At 38.6% G+C, this 17,029-nt stretch overlaps 1 protein-coding gene and 1 non-coding gene across 2 annotated transcripts in view; one reads left to right on the plus strand and one right to left on the minus strand.

The window, feature by feature from the left end:
- The first annotated feature begins 3,996 nt into the window (after positions 1-3,996).
- On the plus strand, positions 3,997-4,103 carry LOC118665646. The gene has a single exon (XR_004970723.1). It is a non-coding gene; the product is annotated as a U6 spliceosomal RNA (small nuclear RNA).
- A 6,706-nt stretch (positions 4,104-10,809) lies between these two features.
- Positions 10,810-17,029, minus strand: part of FOLH1B (folate hydrolase 1B) — a 46,233-nt gene continuing 40,013 nt past the window's right edge. The window contains 5 exon segments of the mRNA XM_036324719.1: positions 10,810-11,100; positions 13,557-13,649; positions 15,215-15,296; positions 15,564-15,609; positions 15,611-15,829. Coding sequence (XP_036180612.1) covers positions 10,911-11,100; positions 13,557-13,649; positions 15,215-15,296; positions 15,564-15,609; positions 15,611-15,829 — 630 coding nt within the window. The 3' untranslated portion in view covers positions 10,810-10,910.

Raw genomic sequence — 17,029 nt, forward strand, 5'->3', positions numbered from 1 at the left:
TGTTGGCCTGGGGACTAAAGGATCCCAGGTCCAATTCAGGTCAAGGGCATGTACCTTGGTTGCAGGCACATTCCCAGTAGGGGTTGTGCAGGAGGCAACTGATCAATGTTTCCAACTCTATCCCTCTCCCTTCCTCTCTGTAAAAAAATCAATAAAATATATATTTTTAAAAGAGATACATGTAAATGTGTATATGAGGACATTTAATAAGTTAATTTTGGGAAATAACTCAAACATTTCTGAATAGGTTGCAAGTCATTTACATAAGGTATAGAGAATAAAATGTCTACTGTTCTCATTTTTTAGACCATATCAAGTATTATGTAGACTGTCTATTACATGGTGCTGTTCCTTACAGGGACTTGTCCAACCTTCCCTTGCAATATTAATTCCTGGATTTGTGATTGTTTCACATAGCATTTTAAAATTCTATAACCTGGGCCCTGTAATCTTATTCCTTCTTCAAATAATAAATGCAGACAGTAAGCCATCCTAAGTTTTTCTAGGTAGCATAGTAACTACAACAACATGTAAAGATAAAAATGTAAAAAGTGAAAAGCTAATAGGCTCTTGAAAAAAGGTATTATTTGTTAGGCCAAAAAATAAATATTAGTATTTCAAATATCAGACACTTTGGAAATTAAAAACAGAAGGACCAAAAGCTGTTTTCAAAAGAACACTAATGCTCTGTAATGTAATGCTAAAACTTTCCCTTAGATTTCAGTTCACCAAAAAAAGACCTTCAGTTGCTTCCCATGGCAGGGTGGGGACAGAGTGGGGATGCTGTGAGAACCCAGGGCAGAAGCAGCAACACAGCCATTTGACCTACAACAAGGATTTAACATGACCAGTGCAAGGCTCCTTTCACAGTTTGGCACCTCCACATCCTAAGTAGAGCTGCCTGACTTTGCTATTAGCAACCACTGATGAATTCTAGTTGACATCAGTGTGATTAGAGGGAAGAGTTGGTGAGTGTTTCTAGCAGAAGGTGAACAAGTTACCAAATTGCATTCAGGACTCTTTGGGCATCTAGAGAGAGATGTGAACAGCCAGTTATGCAAAGCAGCCCCCATCAGGCTCACCTGATCATCTGATGTTCAGCTGATATGAGTCACTCCTGACTGGAGGAGCCAGAACAGACCCAGCCCTAAGCCAGTTATCAACTTGGCGTTCTCATCATGCTGGTAGCAGCAGCCTGAAGGCAGCAGCTTCAAGCTCTGTCCGAACTAGGTTTCAGGTGAACATTTTTCTGGGAAATATGTTACCGCCTCTTCAGATGCTATATCTCTTCAGAGGACAGTAACCCCTAGCATATTTCCCAATAGTGCTGCGATGCACGTACTGCTCATTAGTGTACTTGGGATTCCACTTACAATATTTCAGAGGTTTTCCTGGGTCAAATGGAGTTCAATTTTTAATTTGTTTGAAGAAACTCCAGTAATCCCACTCTTAGGAATATATCCCAAGAAACATGAAACACCAATCAAAAAGAACATAAGCACCACTATGTTCATAGCAGCACAATTTACAATAGCTAAGAATTGGAAACAGCCTAAATTCCCAGCAGCAGCAGAGTGGATTAGAAAACCATGGTACATCTACATAATGGAATACTATGCAGCTTACAATAGAAACAACTCTTACCATCTGCAACAGCATGGATGAACCTGGGGAGCATTATGCTAAGAGAAATCAGCCAGTCAGAGAAAGATCAGTATCACATGATCTCACTCATTTGTGGACTATAATGAACAACATAAACAGATTAACAGAAATAGGTCTAGAGACACAGAAGCATGGAACAGACCATCAAACCTAAGAGGGAAGGCTGAGGAGGTTAGGCAGGGGGTTAGGGGGCAGTTGCAGGGGGCAGTTGCTGGAGGAACTCAGGAGGCCAGAATGGTGAGAGATTATGAATTTATAGAATCATCCGCACACCATGTGGCTTACTCTGGATGGCTCCAGCACCCAATGACAGTAGTTGGCAGTTTTTAAAGGACTTTTGGTGGGCTTTTTCTGGGTGGAGAACTCTCTTGCAGGTCCGGAGGGGAGGAAAAAGGGAATCTGTGCTCACCAAGTAAAGTATGGTCTCAGCAAAAGGGAATGTCCACAGTGAAATGGCCTGAAAAGTCAGTTCCCAGGGGACGGGTATCGATTCACTTATTTGACCAGGCCTAAAAGGAAGAATGATGTGATCTAAGGCTTACCAAAGCAAACTACACTAATCCTTAGTTTCCTCATATATAAAAGAGAAATAATGAAAGTGACAACAAAAAATACCTCATTTCTTTCCCCTCTTAAATCTCTCTGCAATCAATTGAAAAAAAAAAAAAAACCACACACAGGAGAAAACAACAACAACATGGGGTATTATCTCTACACTAGAAAATCCAGAGATGCAATTAATGGAAGCATGACTGGGTCATCTTTATTTCTGATAAAATCTCCCATTGTATCCATCTCCACTTCCTGGGAAGCCCTACAGTTGTTCAGATCTATTTCAAAGTTCCAAATGGAACCTGGAAATTTTAGGTTTTAAGGAAAGAGCAAATAGGACCTGAACAAGGCTTTTCTAATGAATTGTACACATACTTTGCAGGTTAATATGTATGAAGACTTATATTTATACATTGTGTTGAACATTATAGGTAGTTTTAGATTTCCATAACTTCACAAAAAAATAAAGAAATCTCTTTTAAGACCGAAATGAAATTCCAGTAGCAAATGGTAATAAAATAAAAATAATCAAGTAATCTACACTGAGTGGCCAGATTATTATTATGACGGGCCAGATTATTATGACCACTCCAGCAATACTTTCACCTTCAATACTCTGCCGATTCTTCTTGGCATTGACTCCACGAGATGCTGAAAAGTGATGCGAGGAATCTGACACCATGCCTGATGAATAGCACTGTCCAGTTCTGGGAGATTCGATGGTTGTGGAACCAGATGCCTGATGGCTCAATTGGATTGAGATCTGGTGACTGTGGGGGACACCTAAGCCAGGTAAAGTCTCCTTCTTGTTCTTGAATCCACTCCTGCACAATATGAGCACCGTGGCATGGCGCATTGTCTTATTGGAAAAAGCCAACTCCATTGGGATATGCCACCAACATGATAGGATGAACTTGATCAGCAATGATATTTAGGTATGTTGTGCTATTCAGATGTTTATAATGATCTGGCCCTCTATCAACTTGAGTGGGAAATTATTGCTAATTTGCCTACGAACGTCAGAGGGCCATAATAATCTGGCCACTCAGTGTATTATAGCAAATATCAATATATTACAAATTCTCTAATCTCAGATACTTTAAAAATTGATATCATTTCTATTAACTAAGAAATCTACTTGTTTGCTTGAAGTATATCCAAGCAGGCCAACAGGTAAATTAAAAGTACTTGTATAAGAGAAAATAGACATGAAGGTATTTACTTTAAATTCCATACTCATCAGAGTTTAAGATGAGTGATCTCACCTCTGGAAGTTCTGACAATATCAGGGTCATTAGGAACTCTCTGCCCTCAACTGGCAGGTCCCACTTCTGTCAGTCTCCCCTGGAGAAGGGAGATGGCCTCTGGAAACATGGGTCTTTTATACTCCCCTAAGGCCACACCCACCTGCCAAATTAAGTGGATTACATGAGTAATAGGATTAAGCTTAGAATTTATAGAAAACAACCCTGGGGGCTAACAGCCTAAAAGAATGTAAATGTGTTTTGTGATGAGATTCAGGAAACTTTCAAATATGGAATACAGTGTTATTAACTGTAGTCACCATCTTATAGATGCTGTAGAAAATCATTTTTAACAGAGGTGCCATGTTATTTGTATTTTGTTGCCACCTATCACAAGTTATGAAATCAGTGATGCCCTGGCCATGTAAGTTGTTTCCCTAAATGATCAAATCTTTTAGAATTTAGCTCGATTTTATGAAGGTAATCTAACCTTGCAAGAAACATAAAAATTAAAAATCTAAATAAAACTCACCTTGTGCTCCTTTTGGCAGCACATATACTGAAATGGGAACAATACAGAGAAGATGAGCATGGCCCCTGCGCAAGGATGACATGCAAATTCGTGAGGCGTTCCATGTTTTTAAATAAATAAATAAATAAATAAATAAATAAATAAATAAGCTTTTTAAAAACTATTGAAAAACAAATAATAAAAGTCATCAAAGCCCACATATCCTAGAAAGAGTTGAAGTAGCTGCCCTCTTAATCAGTTTATAGAAATGTAAATTAACCCAAGGTTCATTGATCAGCAATGGCACTTCAGGCACTCTTTCCTGAGGAGTACAAGGAAAAGAAAGGGAATAGTGCATATCCTATTAAGATACATGGCCCTAATCAGTTTGGCTCAGTGGATAGAGTGTTGTACTGGGGACTAAAGGATCCCAGGTTTGGTTCAGGTCAAGGGCATGTACCTTGGTTGCAGGCACATTCCCAGTAGGGGTTGTGCAAGAAGCAGCTGATCAATATTTCTCTCATCAATGTTTCCAACTGTCTATCTCTCTCCCTTCCTCTCTCTAAAAAATCAATAAAATATATTATTTTTAAAAAAGGTACATGTACATGTGTATATGAAGACATTTAATAAGATAATTTTGGGAAATGCCTCAAACATTTCTCAATAGGTTGCAAGTCATTTACATAAGGTATAGAGAATGAAATGTCTACTGTTCTCATTTTTTAGACCATATCAAGTATTATGTGGGCAGTCTATTACACGGTGCTGTCCCTTACAGGGACTTGTCCAACCTTCCCTTGCAATATTAATTCCTGGATTTGTGATTGTGTCACATAGCATTTTAAAATTCTAAAACCTGGGCCCTGCAATCTTATTCCTTCTTCAAATAATAAATACAGACAGTAAGCCATCCTAACTAAGTTTTTCTAGGTAGCATAGTAACTACAACAACATGTAAAGATAAAAATGTAAAAAATGAAAAGCTAATAGGCTCATGAAAAAAAGGTATTATTTGTTAGGCAAAAAAAAGAAAATACTAGTATTTCAAATATCAGACACTTTGGAAATTAAATCAGAAGGACCAAAAGCTGTTTTCAAAAGAACACTAATGCTCTGTAATGTATGCTTAGAGTGTCCCTTAGATTTCAGTTCACTAAAAAGGGACCTTCAGTTGCTTCCCATGGCAGGGTGGGGACAGAGTGGGGATGCTGTGAGAACCCTGGGCAGAAGCAGCAACACAGCCATTTGACCTACAACAAGGATTTAACATGACCAGTGCAAGGCTCCTTTCACAGTTTGGCACCTCCACATGCTGAGCAGAGCCTCCTGACTTTGCTATTAGCAACCACTGATGAATTCTAGTTGACATCAGTGTGATTAGAGGGAAGAGTTGGTGAGTGTTTCTAGCAGAAGGTGAACAAGTTACCAAATTGCTTTCAGGACTCTTTGGGCATCTAGAGAGAGATGTGAACAGCCAGTTATGAAAAGCAGCCCCCATCAGGCTCACCTGGTCATCTGATGTTCAGCTAATAGGAGCCATGCTGACTGGAACATCCAGAACAGACCCAGCCCTAAGCCAGTTATCAACTTGGCGTTCTCATCATGCTGGTAGCAGCAGCCTGAAGGCAGCAGCTTTAACCTCTATCAGAACTAGGTTTCAGGTGAACATTTTTCTGGGAAATATGTTACTGCCTCTTCAGATGCTATATCTCTTCAGAGGACAGTAACCCCTAGCATATTTCCCAATAGTGCTGCGATGCACGTACTGCTCATTAGCGTACTTGGGATTCCACTTACAATATTTCAGAGGTTTTCCTGGTTCAAATGGGAGTTCAATTTTTAATTTGTTTGAAGAAACTCCAGTAATCCCACTCTTAGGAATATATCCCAAGGAACATGAAACACCAATCAGAAAGAACATAAGCACCACTATGTTCATAGCAGCACAATTTCCAATAGCTAAGAATTGGAAACAGCCTAAGTTCCCAGCAGCAGATGCGTGGGTTAGAAAACCATGGTACATCTACATAATGGAATACTATGTGCTGCTTACAATAGAAAGCACTCTTACCATCTGCAACAGCATGGATGAACCTGGAGAGCATTATGCTAAAGGAAATAAGCCAGTCAGAGAAAGATCAGTATCACATGATCTCACTCATTTGTGGACTATAATGAACAACATAAACAGATTAACAAAAATAGGTCTAGAGACACAGAAGCATGGTACAGACCATCAAACCTAACAGGGAAGGCTGAGGAGGTTAGGCAAGGGTGAGGGGGTAGTTGCGGGGGGAAGAGATCAACCAAAGAACTTGGATGCATATAAGCATAACCAATGGACACAGGCAATATGTGGGAGTGAAGGCCAGGGCTGGGGCGCAGGTGCAGGCTGGAGGAGGACAACAGGGGGAAAGGGGACATATGTAATACTTTCAACAAAAAGGAATATATATATATCACAAAATCCAATGTAGCGATAGCTTTTGTAAGATAAGTTTTTCAAAGAATGTATTCATAATCATCTAAAATTTCAATTGCATAGGCACCATATTGTTCATAAAATCCTCATATTACCTCATTAATGTTTGCCTTCTTATTATTGGTCTTATGTTCTTGATTTGAACAGCTCCTTTTTCTCTGATGTTTAGCAATTTAATTGATTTATACAAAGACCCAATTTTTGATGTTGCTGATTTTATTTTTTTATTTTTTTTAATTTCAGTATTTTCTGTGATTATTATTATAATTTTATTTTTAATTTATTTGACACGAATTTGCTTTTCTTTTCTTCTTTTTTTTTTTTTGATTTCAGAGAGGAAGGGAGAGAGAGAGAGAGAGAGAGAAATAATGGAGAAAATCATTGATTGGCTGCCTCCTGCACATCCCACACAGCCTGCAACCCAGACAAGTGCCCTGACCTGGAGTCCAACTGTGACCTTCTGGTTCATAGGTCAACACTCAACCACGAGCCATGCTGGCCAGGCAAATTTGCTTAATTCTTTACCTCCTTGAGATAGGGTTTTCTTCTTTTATAATATATTCATTCAGTAGCCCACATTTTTCCCTAAGCATTGCTTTAATTGTAACTCAAAATTTTGTTTGGATGCATCCTTAATTTTACTCAATTAAAAATATTCCCAAAATATACTTCCATCATTGTTTTTCCTTTAACCCATGCAGTTTCATGGGAACCACATAGGAGAACAAATGCTGTGCCAACAAGGATGGACTGTGCCAGGCTGGGACTTGTATGTGCTCAGCCTTTTCCTCACATCCTTGCTCCCTATCACAGGTAGCCCGACAGCACAGGCTGAGACTCCCACGCCTTTCACAGAGTGGTTTCTAGCGGACACTGGAAGGACATTAGAGGGTGAGAGGAAGGGAGAAGCACTGTATTTCTCCACCCTGTCTCTACCTGGAGCACCATCTTCAAGGTACCAGCATCCCTCCATGATTTTGGCCCTGAGGGCTGGTCAAACCTTAATGTCCTTATTCCATGGTTTAGGGTGGTAGTGTCTCCCTGCTGATGCCAATGTCTGATTTTCTCACTGTGTCTTGTTTGGCTTTTAAACATTGGCTTCACCAGTACAACCAGTTCCTTGCATTATATCCCCCCCTTTTAAATGCAAAGATTAATTTTCTTTTTCTTGTTTTGATTCTTGGAGACCTGGTTCCCTTTCATATTTCTAAAGCCTAAAGACAAATTATAATGAGATACAGCACCATGTAACAAATTATACCTTTAAAAATAAAATAAATGCAGTACTGAAATCTGTTTAAAAGCAAACTAAGGTTTTCTTATTTGTGTTTCAACATCGTCTTTTCTCTCTCTCTTTTGTTTGTTTGTTTGTGAGAGATTTTTCATTAATCCTCAACTGAGGGTATTTTTCCCGTTGATTTCTAACTGAGAGCAGAAGGGAGGGGGAAAGACAGAAAGAGAGTAACATGGATGTGAGAGAGACACATCAATTGGTTGCCTCCTGTACACTCCTGGAATGGCTCTGGAGGTTGAGTCTGTAACCACGGCATATGCCTTTGTCAGAAATTGAACCTATGACCCTTCAGTCCATAGACAGAGGATCTAACCAATGAGAAAAACCAGCCTAGGCTTATCACATATTTTTTGAAATATATTTTTATTGATTTCAGAAAAGAATGGAGAGGAGGAGAGAGATATAAATATCAACAATGAGAGAGAATCATTGATTGGCTGCCTCCAGTCACCCTCTTCCCCACACTGGGGACAGAGCCTACAACCCTGGCATGTGCACTGACCTGGAATCTAAGTGTGGCCGCCTGGTTCATAGGTTGACTCTCAATAACTGAGTAACACCAGCCAGACCTTGTCAGAGATTTTGATTTACACATAACTATGAGCTGTGAATCAGTAAGTTTGAAATCAGGCTTTTAAAAACTATATCTGCAAACTAAAGATTTTAAAAATATATAAAGAACTGCATTCCACTACCTGTATTCCCAGTTTATTTAACACAATCAACCAATTTATAGGAAATACATGTTTTCACCTTAGCACCTTTCCAAGCAACTGGGGTGAACCAAAATAAGATAACTGAGGCCTCTCCCCAGGGAAACTTATTGTATAATAAGACAAGGAAGATGAGGCAAACAGAAAATAATTGGGGAGATACACCAGATTTAATTACAAAATTAAATAAAAAAAACTTAGCTTAATTCATTAAAATATATAAATAGTAAAAAATTTTACAGAAATATATTCTGAGTGCCACATGTATTTTTAAGTTTTCCAGTGGCCACATAAATAAACCGATTGACAACATTTAAAATAAATTTTATTAATATATTTAACCCCATACAGTATCATTTCAGCATGTAATTACTATTGAAAATATTAATGAGATATTTTACTTTCTTTATTTTTAGTTGTTGACACAATTCAAGCATTTTCCCTTTACAAAGCAGTTCAATGCACACTACTCACATTTCAAGTGTGCAATATCTGCATGTGACTACCTAACTACACAAAGCAAATTTAAACAACCCACCCGTCCATATGAGGGACACCTTGTTTTGAAATCCTTAGCTGGCAGAACAATTTCAAGTAGTCCTAGGGAAGATTTCTCCAGCATCGGGCCCTGCCGTGGACATGGCTTCACCAGCATGCCCTTCCTGTAGTAAAGCTGTTGCTACAGCGCTTGCCTGGTACTTGCAGTTCCCAGTGGCCAGCAAAACCAGCAGCAGGATCATCTTCTTCCAATGCTGCCCTTGGCTGGTATTGTTGTCAAGTGTCTCTGAAAGACACTTCTCTGTCAACAGCTCCCACCGTGGTCTAGAGTCCGGTTTCTGGGGGGTTCTGGGGTAGATTTATAGCAAGTTCTGCTAGTGCAGCTCCAGAGTACTTCTCTAATAATTGGGAGGACCAGGGTGGGGCAAGACTTCATTGGCAGCTCCATCTCAGACCTAGGGATAGTGACCACTCCTTGTATCTGCTATTCTCTTGCCTTGGAGCTCTCTTTCCCTTTCACTAGACAGTACCTCGTTGCTGCAGTGTTGTTATGATCAATCATTCTTTAGGGTCACTTTCCCTATTGATGTTTCTGTGTCTCGCCTGAACCTTGGCTCATCAATGTAATATTCATGCAAGTATATGCTCTGTGTCAGTAAAATTTAGTGAACTACAGCCACATTAATGCATTTGCCAGCCTTCCAAGGTCAGTGAAAAAACTCAAGTCCTAGACTAATGCACGTGGTATAATTTTATTTATTACAAAAGCTCAAAAAATACACAAAGCCAAAATCACATACATGATCTAGCCATGCATGGTAAAATTATAAATAACGGGAAACAGCAACAAAATTCAAGAAAGTGGGTATCTCTGCCAGGAGAGGAAGGCACACCAGGCAGCAGCATATGGTGGGGACCAAGGGTATTGGTAATGTTCCTTTTGTTCATATAGTTATTCAGTTGATAGGGTTACAAATGTTATTTTCTTTATTATTTTTCACCACACATGTTGTCTATCCTCTCAACCTTGGCGACCAGGCAGGGCTTACGGCCTCTGACCTGGAGCAGCCCTATGAATTTTCCCGTGTGCTCTTACACAAACATGTTTCTCCCTTCCTCTCTTTCTCTCTTTCTTTCTCTCTTTCTTTTTCTTTCTTTCCCGAGGATATTTTTCCATTGACTTTTAGAGAGAGTGGAAGGTAGTGAGGGAGAAGAAAGTGAGAGGGAGAGAGAGAAAGAGAGATTGATCTGAGAATGGCACATCAATTGGTTGCCTCCTGCACACACCTGGGCCAGGGCCTGGGATAGAACCTGAAACCCAGGTATGAGCCTTTGAGAGTGAATCAAACCCGAGACCCTTCATTGCTCAGGCCAAAGCTCTAACCATTGAGCTTACTGGCCAGGGCCAAACTGATGCTATCTTTGTGTGCAATGCCAGGAGTAGGTTTGAAAGTGCTGAATTAGACTTGATTCCCTGATAATTCCACATAAGTCTTGACATATTAGGCTGTTCTCCTTCGTTTTAACACAGTGGTTCTCAACCTTGGCTCCACATTAGAATCACCTGGGAATCTTTTTAAAATCCTGATTTCTGGGCCACATCCTCCGGAAATTGTTTCTTTGTTACTAATGTTGTGGCCTCACCCCATAACAAAGAAACAGAATTTCTGGAGGATGAGGCCCAGAAATCAGGATTTTAAAAAGATTCCCAGGTTATTCTAATGTGCAGCCAAGGTTGAGAACCATTGTTTTAACACATACTTCTACTCCAGGATAACCTATTGTAATTAGAAAATAAAAACCATCTATCTCTCTGTTTTGATCCATAGGAAGAAGAAAACAAATACTAAGATACACACAACTTTAATTTTTAGTTTGTCAATACACCCATGAGGATTCTTTCTGAGTGACAGATACTAATTCAATATGGGTTCTCCACAGCAGGGCGTTAGGCTACTTCCCTCAGAGTCCCGGCTGCAGCCTGCACCGTGAAGGCTGCGACAGAAATCTGTCTCTTCACTTCTCCCCAGGCCTTGGAAGGATCCACTTTGCTTTCGATATCAAACAGAGCATCATAAATCCCTGGGAATGACTCTCCTGCGTACTTATTGTGGCTGCTTGGTGCAAAGATGACATGCCTGTTGATAAAAAATGGTTTCCCATCTGTTAGTTGCCCAGTGACATATTCAAGGGAAAACAGGAGCACGCTACAATTCCTGGATCGCATAATTCTAATTTTATGATTTCAGTAAGCCACGTCTCAACTTCCAAGTTCAACCACCTCCAAAGACTAGTCTTTGGAATGACTGTGCATTAATTAGCTAATTTTTATTTTATTTTATTTTATTGATGTTTTACAGAGAGGAAGGGAGAGAGATAGAGAGAAACATCGATGAGAGAGAAACATCGACCAGCTGCCTCCTGCACATCTCCCACTGGAGATGTGCCCGCAACCCAGGTACATGCCCCTGACCGGAATCGAACCCGGGACCCTTCAGTCCACAGGCCGACGCTCTATCCACTGAGCCAAACCAGTTTCGGCTAATTAGCTAATTTAACTTTAGAAAGACAAAGTGTTTCTGAGCAACAAAAATAACAACGATAGCAAAAACAGCTTGTCACCTACTATGGGCCACACCTGAAATAATTTATCTATAATTTTACAATGCTTAAAAATAAACTCGAGAAAAGATAATATTAGCACTTCAAAGAAGGGGAAATTGAGGCCCGGGAGACTAGGTGATCAGTCTCAAGGCACATGGCAAAAAAGTGCTGACTTTTTACCATTCCATTCTATCCTCTGAAGTGCAGCAAAACTATTATTAAAATCCTATTTGTGACCAAGCAACTTACTATTTTGTTTTCCTTCTCTTTAAAATGAAGCCATGCAAACATGTTAGACATTCCTCAGCTTAAAGCATGAGGAATCTTTAAAAACAGTTCTGTAATCTTCAACCAGATCTAGGCAAGAGGAGAGATGTTTTGTTGAGAGTTATGTCAGTTTCTATAGTAGCCCTGGCCGGGAAGAACAAGTTCCAAGATAAAAAGTAAAGAGCCGCCGGCATGGCTCAGTGGTTGAGAGTTGACTCTGAAACTGGAGGTCAAAGTTTAATTCCAGATCAGGGCATATGCCCACGTTTCGGGCTGGATCCTCACTGATGGGCATGCAAGTGGCAGCCAATCAATGATTCTCTACCATCATTGATGTTCCTCTCTCTCTCTCTCTCTCTCTCTCTCTCTCTCTCTCTCTCTCTCTCTCTCTCTCTCTCTCCCCCCTTTCTCTCTGAAATCAATTTTTTTAAGTAAAGAAGAAAAGAGGCACAATCATTCCACTCTATCCCCTGAAATGTAGCAAAACTCTGATTATCAAAGTCCTATTTGTTAGCAGCCAAGTTACTATTTTGCTTTTCCTCTTCTTTAAAAAAGAAGCCAGGCAAACATGTTAGAATGCCTAGCTAAAAGCATGAGGAATCATTAAAAACAGTTCTGCCTTGTCCAGCCAGCATATCTCAGTGGTTGGGCATCGACCTATGAACCAGGAGGTCACGGTTCAAGTCCCGTTCAGGGCACATGCCCAGGGTGCAGGCTTGATCCGATCCCCAGTGTGGGGCGTGTAGGAAGCAGCCAATCAATGATTTTCTCTCGTTAGTGATGTTTCTGGCTTTCTCTCCCTCTCCTTTCTTCTCTGAAATCAATAAAAAAACAAACAAAAAAACCAGTTCTGCCTCCTGCATAATCATCCCACCAGGGAGCCAGTCACCCTGTTTGGATAATGCCTTACTGCCAATTCCAATCCTTTGATAATACCTACAGAAAGTTTGGGCCATTTATAATTGTCAATAATTCATTCTGCAATACTTAGTAAGACCAACCTGGGGACAGAAATAATTACATCTCTCAAAATTAGAAAGAAAAAATAAACAAAACATGATGTCAATATTAGAATAAATATTTGAGTAAATTATTGTTATATGTTGTATATATTAATACAATAAGAGTAAATTATTGTTTTTATACAATAATTATTGTTTTTATAACAATTATTGTTTTTTATAACAATAATATTGTTATATATTGTATATATTTAATTATAAATACAGGGATGAGCATAAGTATCTTTACAGTTGTGAGTACATGAAACACAGTTTATTATTATATTATTATTTATGATTGTATTATTTATTTGCATTACAACTATAAAACTGCTTTGCCCAACCCTGTATATATTCATTATGTCTTATGTATATACATAAGCACAAATATATTTAAAATGAGAGAAGGGCTAAAAGATATAAATACAATTTTATGTCTGACTGATGGAAAAGGGGAGATTTTTATTTTCTCCTTGGGACTTTCTGGGTCTCCTAAGTTTCTTATAATGAACATATATTCTTTTACTAATATAATCAGAAACAAGACACTAAAAAGAAACATACATACTGATCATTTATATCATATGAAGAAGAAACAGTATAGTCATATGCTGCATATAGTATTTTAACCTTTTCTATTTGTTTGCAAAAAATGATAATTTTTTTACAGTGCAAAAAAAAGAAATGGAATTTTAATGTGTCATTCCCCCCCCCCCCCTTACCTATAGAATGGCCTGTCTGGTAGCCCTAAAGGATCAATAAATGCTCGTTCCAGAAACATCAGTTGGTCATTCATAATTCTCAATAACATTAGGCTAAAAGGGAAATGAATACAGTTATAACATCATGAAAATGAGTGCACTACCTTGCAAACAAAAACTTTAGAACAAAACTGAAAATGCTAATGTATTTTAAATTCCTATACTTCCCAGTAAGAACAATAATGTAGTTACATTTTTAAAAGTTTATAAAATACTATTTTGGTGAGGCTTATAAAACCACAGAAACAGTTATGTGTGCCAATGGAAAAAATGACAGTAACTTTTAATTATGTTGAAATAATTAATTGATTAACCCAGGTAATCAATCAGGCAGACTTCCTGTTGTTGTTAATTCTCCACTGGGGATATTTTCCCATTGATTTAATAGAGAGAGTGGAGGGGGAGAGACAGAGAAAACGAAACATCAATGTGAGAGAGACACATGCATCCCGACCAAGGCTGGGATCGAGCCTGCAACTGAGATATGGGCCCTTGACCGAAATTGAACCCAGGATCTTTCAGTCCATGGGCTGATGTTCTATTCACTGAGCCAAACTGGCTAGGGCATAGGCAAGACTTTTTTCATCTTGTTATCTTATTAATCTACTCATGGATGTAATTTCAATACACACACACCTCTCTCTCTCTCTCTCTCTCTCTCTCTCTCTCTCTCTCTCTCTCTCTCTCTCTGATCTTGTGGTCACCACTGAAAACCAGCGAATATTTCTTTTACAGAGAGATTCAATGTGAAGTAACCCAGAACAGCAGAGTTCTGTGAACGGGACCTTTCACTCCTGAAGCAGCTGGCCTCCCAAGGAGACGGGAGAATGACAGGTCTTCAGGCTGAATACTATGTGAGCATGAAGGTACCAAGGAGTCAACACTGTATCCTTTGATGGGTCGAGAAATTGATTCAAGAAAAGCAGGATTAAAGGAGTGTCTCCTCAGATTTTAGTTTTAGTTGAAAAACTCAACATCCAGTTTAATTTATTTTAGCCAGCATTTGCTATTATGACCTGCACTGCACTGCTCTCACTGTTCAGACTTTATAAATATAACATAGAGAAACAAACTGTACCTAAAGTATCATTTAGAGCAAATAAAACAAATAGAAATACTCAAGATTCCTTAGTGCTTTCACATTATTTATTTCCCATCTTAAAAATATGTTCAAATTACATTTTATTTTTGTGACTTTATACAGAATTAATCCTAAAATAATGGCTTTACAACATTTGTTATTCCAGATAAATAGAATTTTCCCAGGTGGAAATGGAAGAAAATAACTCTTTGCAGAGATAATGACTTTAAGGAGAAGGAGAAAGAAAGTGTGTTCAGGATGAGGTATGATGGAGAGAAACTGAAAGCACAAGAGAAAGCTGGAGAGGGCTTTGGTCACACGGTGGAGGCCCTTCAATGGTCAGCTGGGGATGTTGCACTAATGAGTTGGCAGTGAAGGAGGCACCAGCATTTCTCAGCAGCACCGTTGCCACTCAGGATGTCAAAAGTGGTTCTTTCTTTGAGACACATGGCAGCCTATATGCTTAGAGTGAAGGGACAGAAGCAGCAAAAACTTGCAAAAGATATTTCAACACCAAACTTGTATATGTGGAACATACTTGTTTTTATCCAAGTCTTGCAGTCTCTCGCTGAACTTAGAAGCAATTTCTGTAAAGTTCTTCACTGCAGAAAAGAGTGAATCTGAAAGAGAAATTAGGACCTAATAGTATTGCTCTATAGCTGAAGCAAAGAGAAAAATAGTGTAAGCTGTTCTTTGTATTTTACAAGGTATTAACATTTTATATATTTCCAGATAAGCACAAGTGGGAAAAATGCACTATAAGATGTAAAGAAAATATTTGATCATATAGAACAACAATAAATGAAAAATGGACCTCAGGTAGGTCATCATATTTTAGAGATTCACAGAAACATACAAAAAATGAATTCTGAAAATGTGTAGCATACCAAAGGACACACTGTGTGATTTCATCTCCTGTGGATGTTTCATTGAAAATGTTGCAGATTTTGCCAGCATACTGTCTTAAAACTATGGCATAATCTCAACAGTGGAAAGGGAGCACGATGGAATTGGCTAGTTCAAATACCATCCCTCCTCCCACCTGGGCCACGGCACGGTGATACTTAAAAGTTGGATCATAAAACTTTTCCACCAATCCATAGGTTTCATAAACACTGTGATACAGTGGATAGCTGCTGAATTTGTTTATTGCCTACAAAAAAAAAGCAAAGAATAAAATATATCCCTTGTAAGATAGCTTATCATAAAATACATATTTACTATTAATATTAACTAGGCTATTTTGGTCAGTAATAAATACAGCAAAGTATTTAAGTACTTCAATAAGCCACTTATTAACAGGTTAATATAATATAAAAACCTGTCCCAAGTTTGTACTACAGTAAACCCTCAATTTTATGGACTTTGATTTAACGGACTTTGGATTTAATAGAGAAAATTTCCTATCCCTATGTGATATGTGAAAATTAACATCCTGTTCATTTTAAAACACTTTTAACCTAGATTTGCTTATAATTAAATTAACAGGTTAATTTTTTGCTATTAAGTTGCTGTTATTTTAACACATTTTAGAAAATGGGCCATACGTTTAAAAAAAACAAAAACAGCCCTATAATAATTTCGCTGATGTAAAGAAACATTACATATCTACAACTATAGTCTACCTACTTAAATCCAAGTGTCACCACTCATAAATAATGTTTGAGGAATGATTAGTACATGATCACACCACATCCTACACATTAATTGGTTCCGTTGTCACTGAACTGATTTCTACAGCAGTTTTAAACTCGCTGGCCGATTTTTCATGTGCACTAAGCCACCCCCAGCCTTGTGCATTTGTTTGCTCATGCTGAATGGTGAATGCACACGTTTATGCGAGCTATTCAGTATAAATTTAAAATTACAGTGTCTCTCTCATATCAATGTTTCTCTCTCTCTCCTCACCTCACTCCCTCCCACTCACTAAGAAAAAAAAGAGAAGATACTGAAAATCTTCGTTTAAAAAATATCAGAGACAAACAAACTGGGATCATATGGCCCAAAATCTCAATAACAATCCTGAAGGCTGGAAAACAATGAAGCCATGAATTCAAATTTCTGAGGGTACAGCATCTTCAACCAAAAGTTGATGCCCAGTTAAACTATGGAAGAATTGTGTGTGGCATAGATTGTGTGTGGCATAAATAACATGGTCTTTAGCTTTCATAGTGCCTGAAGGATGTGCTCCAAAACAAGTAGAGAGTATACAAGAGAGGGGAGGAAACACAATCCGGAGAACAGAAGATGCAATAGAGGAGATAAATGAAGGTACCCTCAGATTTCTCTGTGAAAGAAAATTTCACAGATAGGAGCTGTGTCCCAGGCAGAGAGAATAACCAGAGAACCTAGA

Source organism: Myotis myotis, unplaced genomic scaffold (genome assembly GCF_014108235.1).
Source record: "Myotis myotis isolate mMyoMyo1 unplaced genomic scaffold, mMyoMyo1.p scaffold_m19_p_10, whole genome shotgun sequence".
Lineage (NCBI taxonomy): Eukaryota > Metazoa > Chordata > Mammalia > Chiroptera > Vespertilionidae > Myotis > Myotis myotis.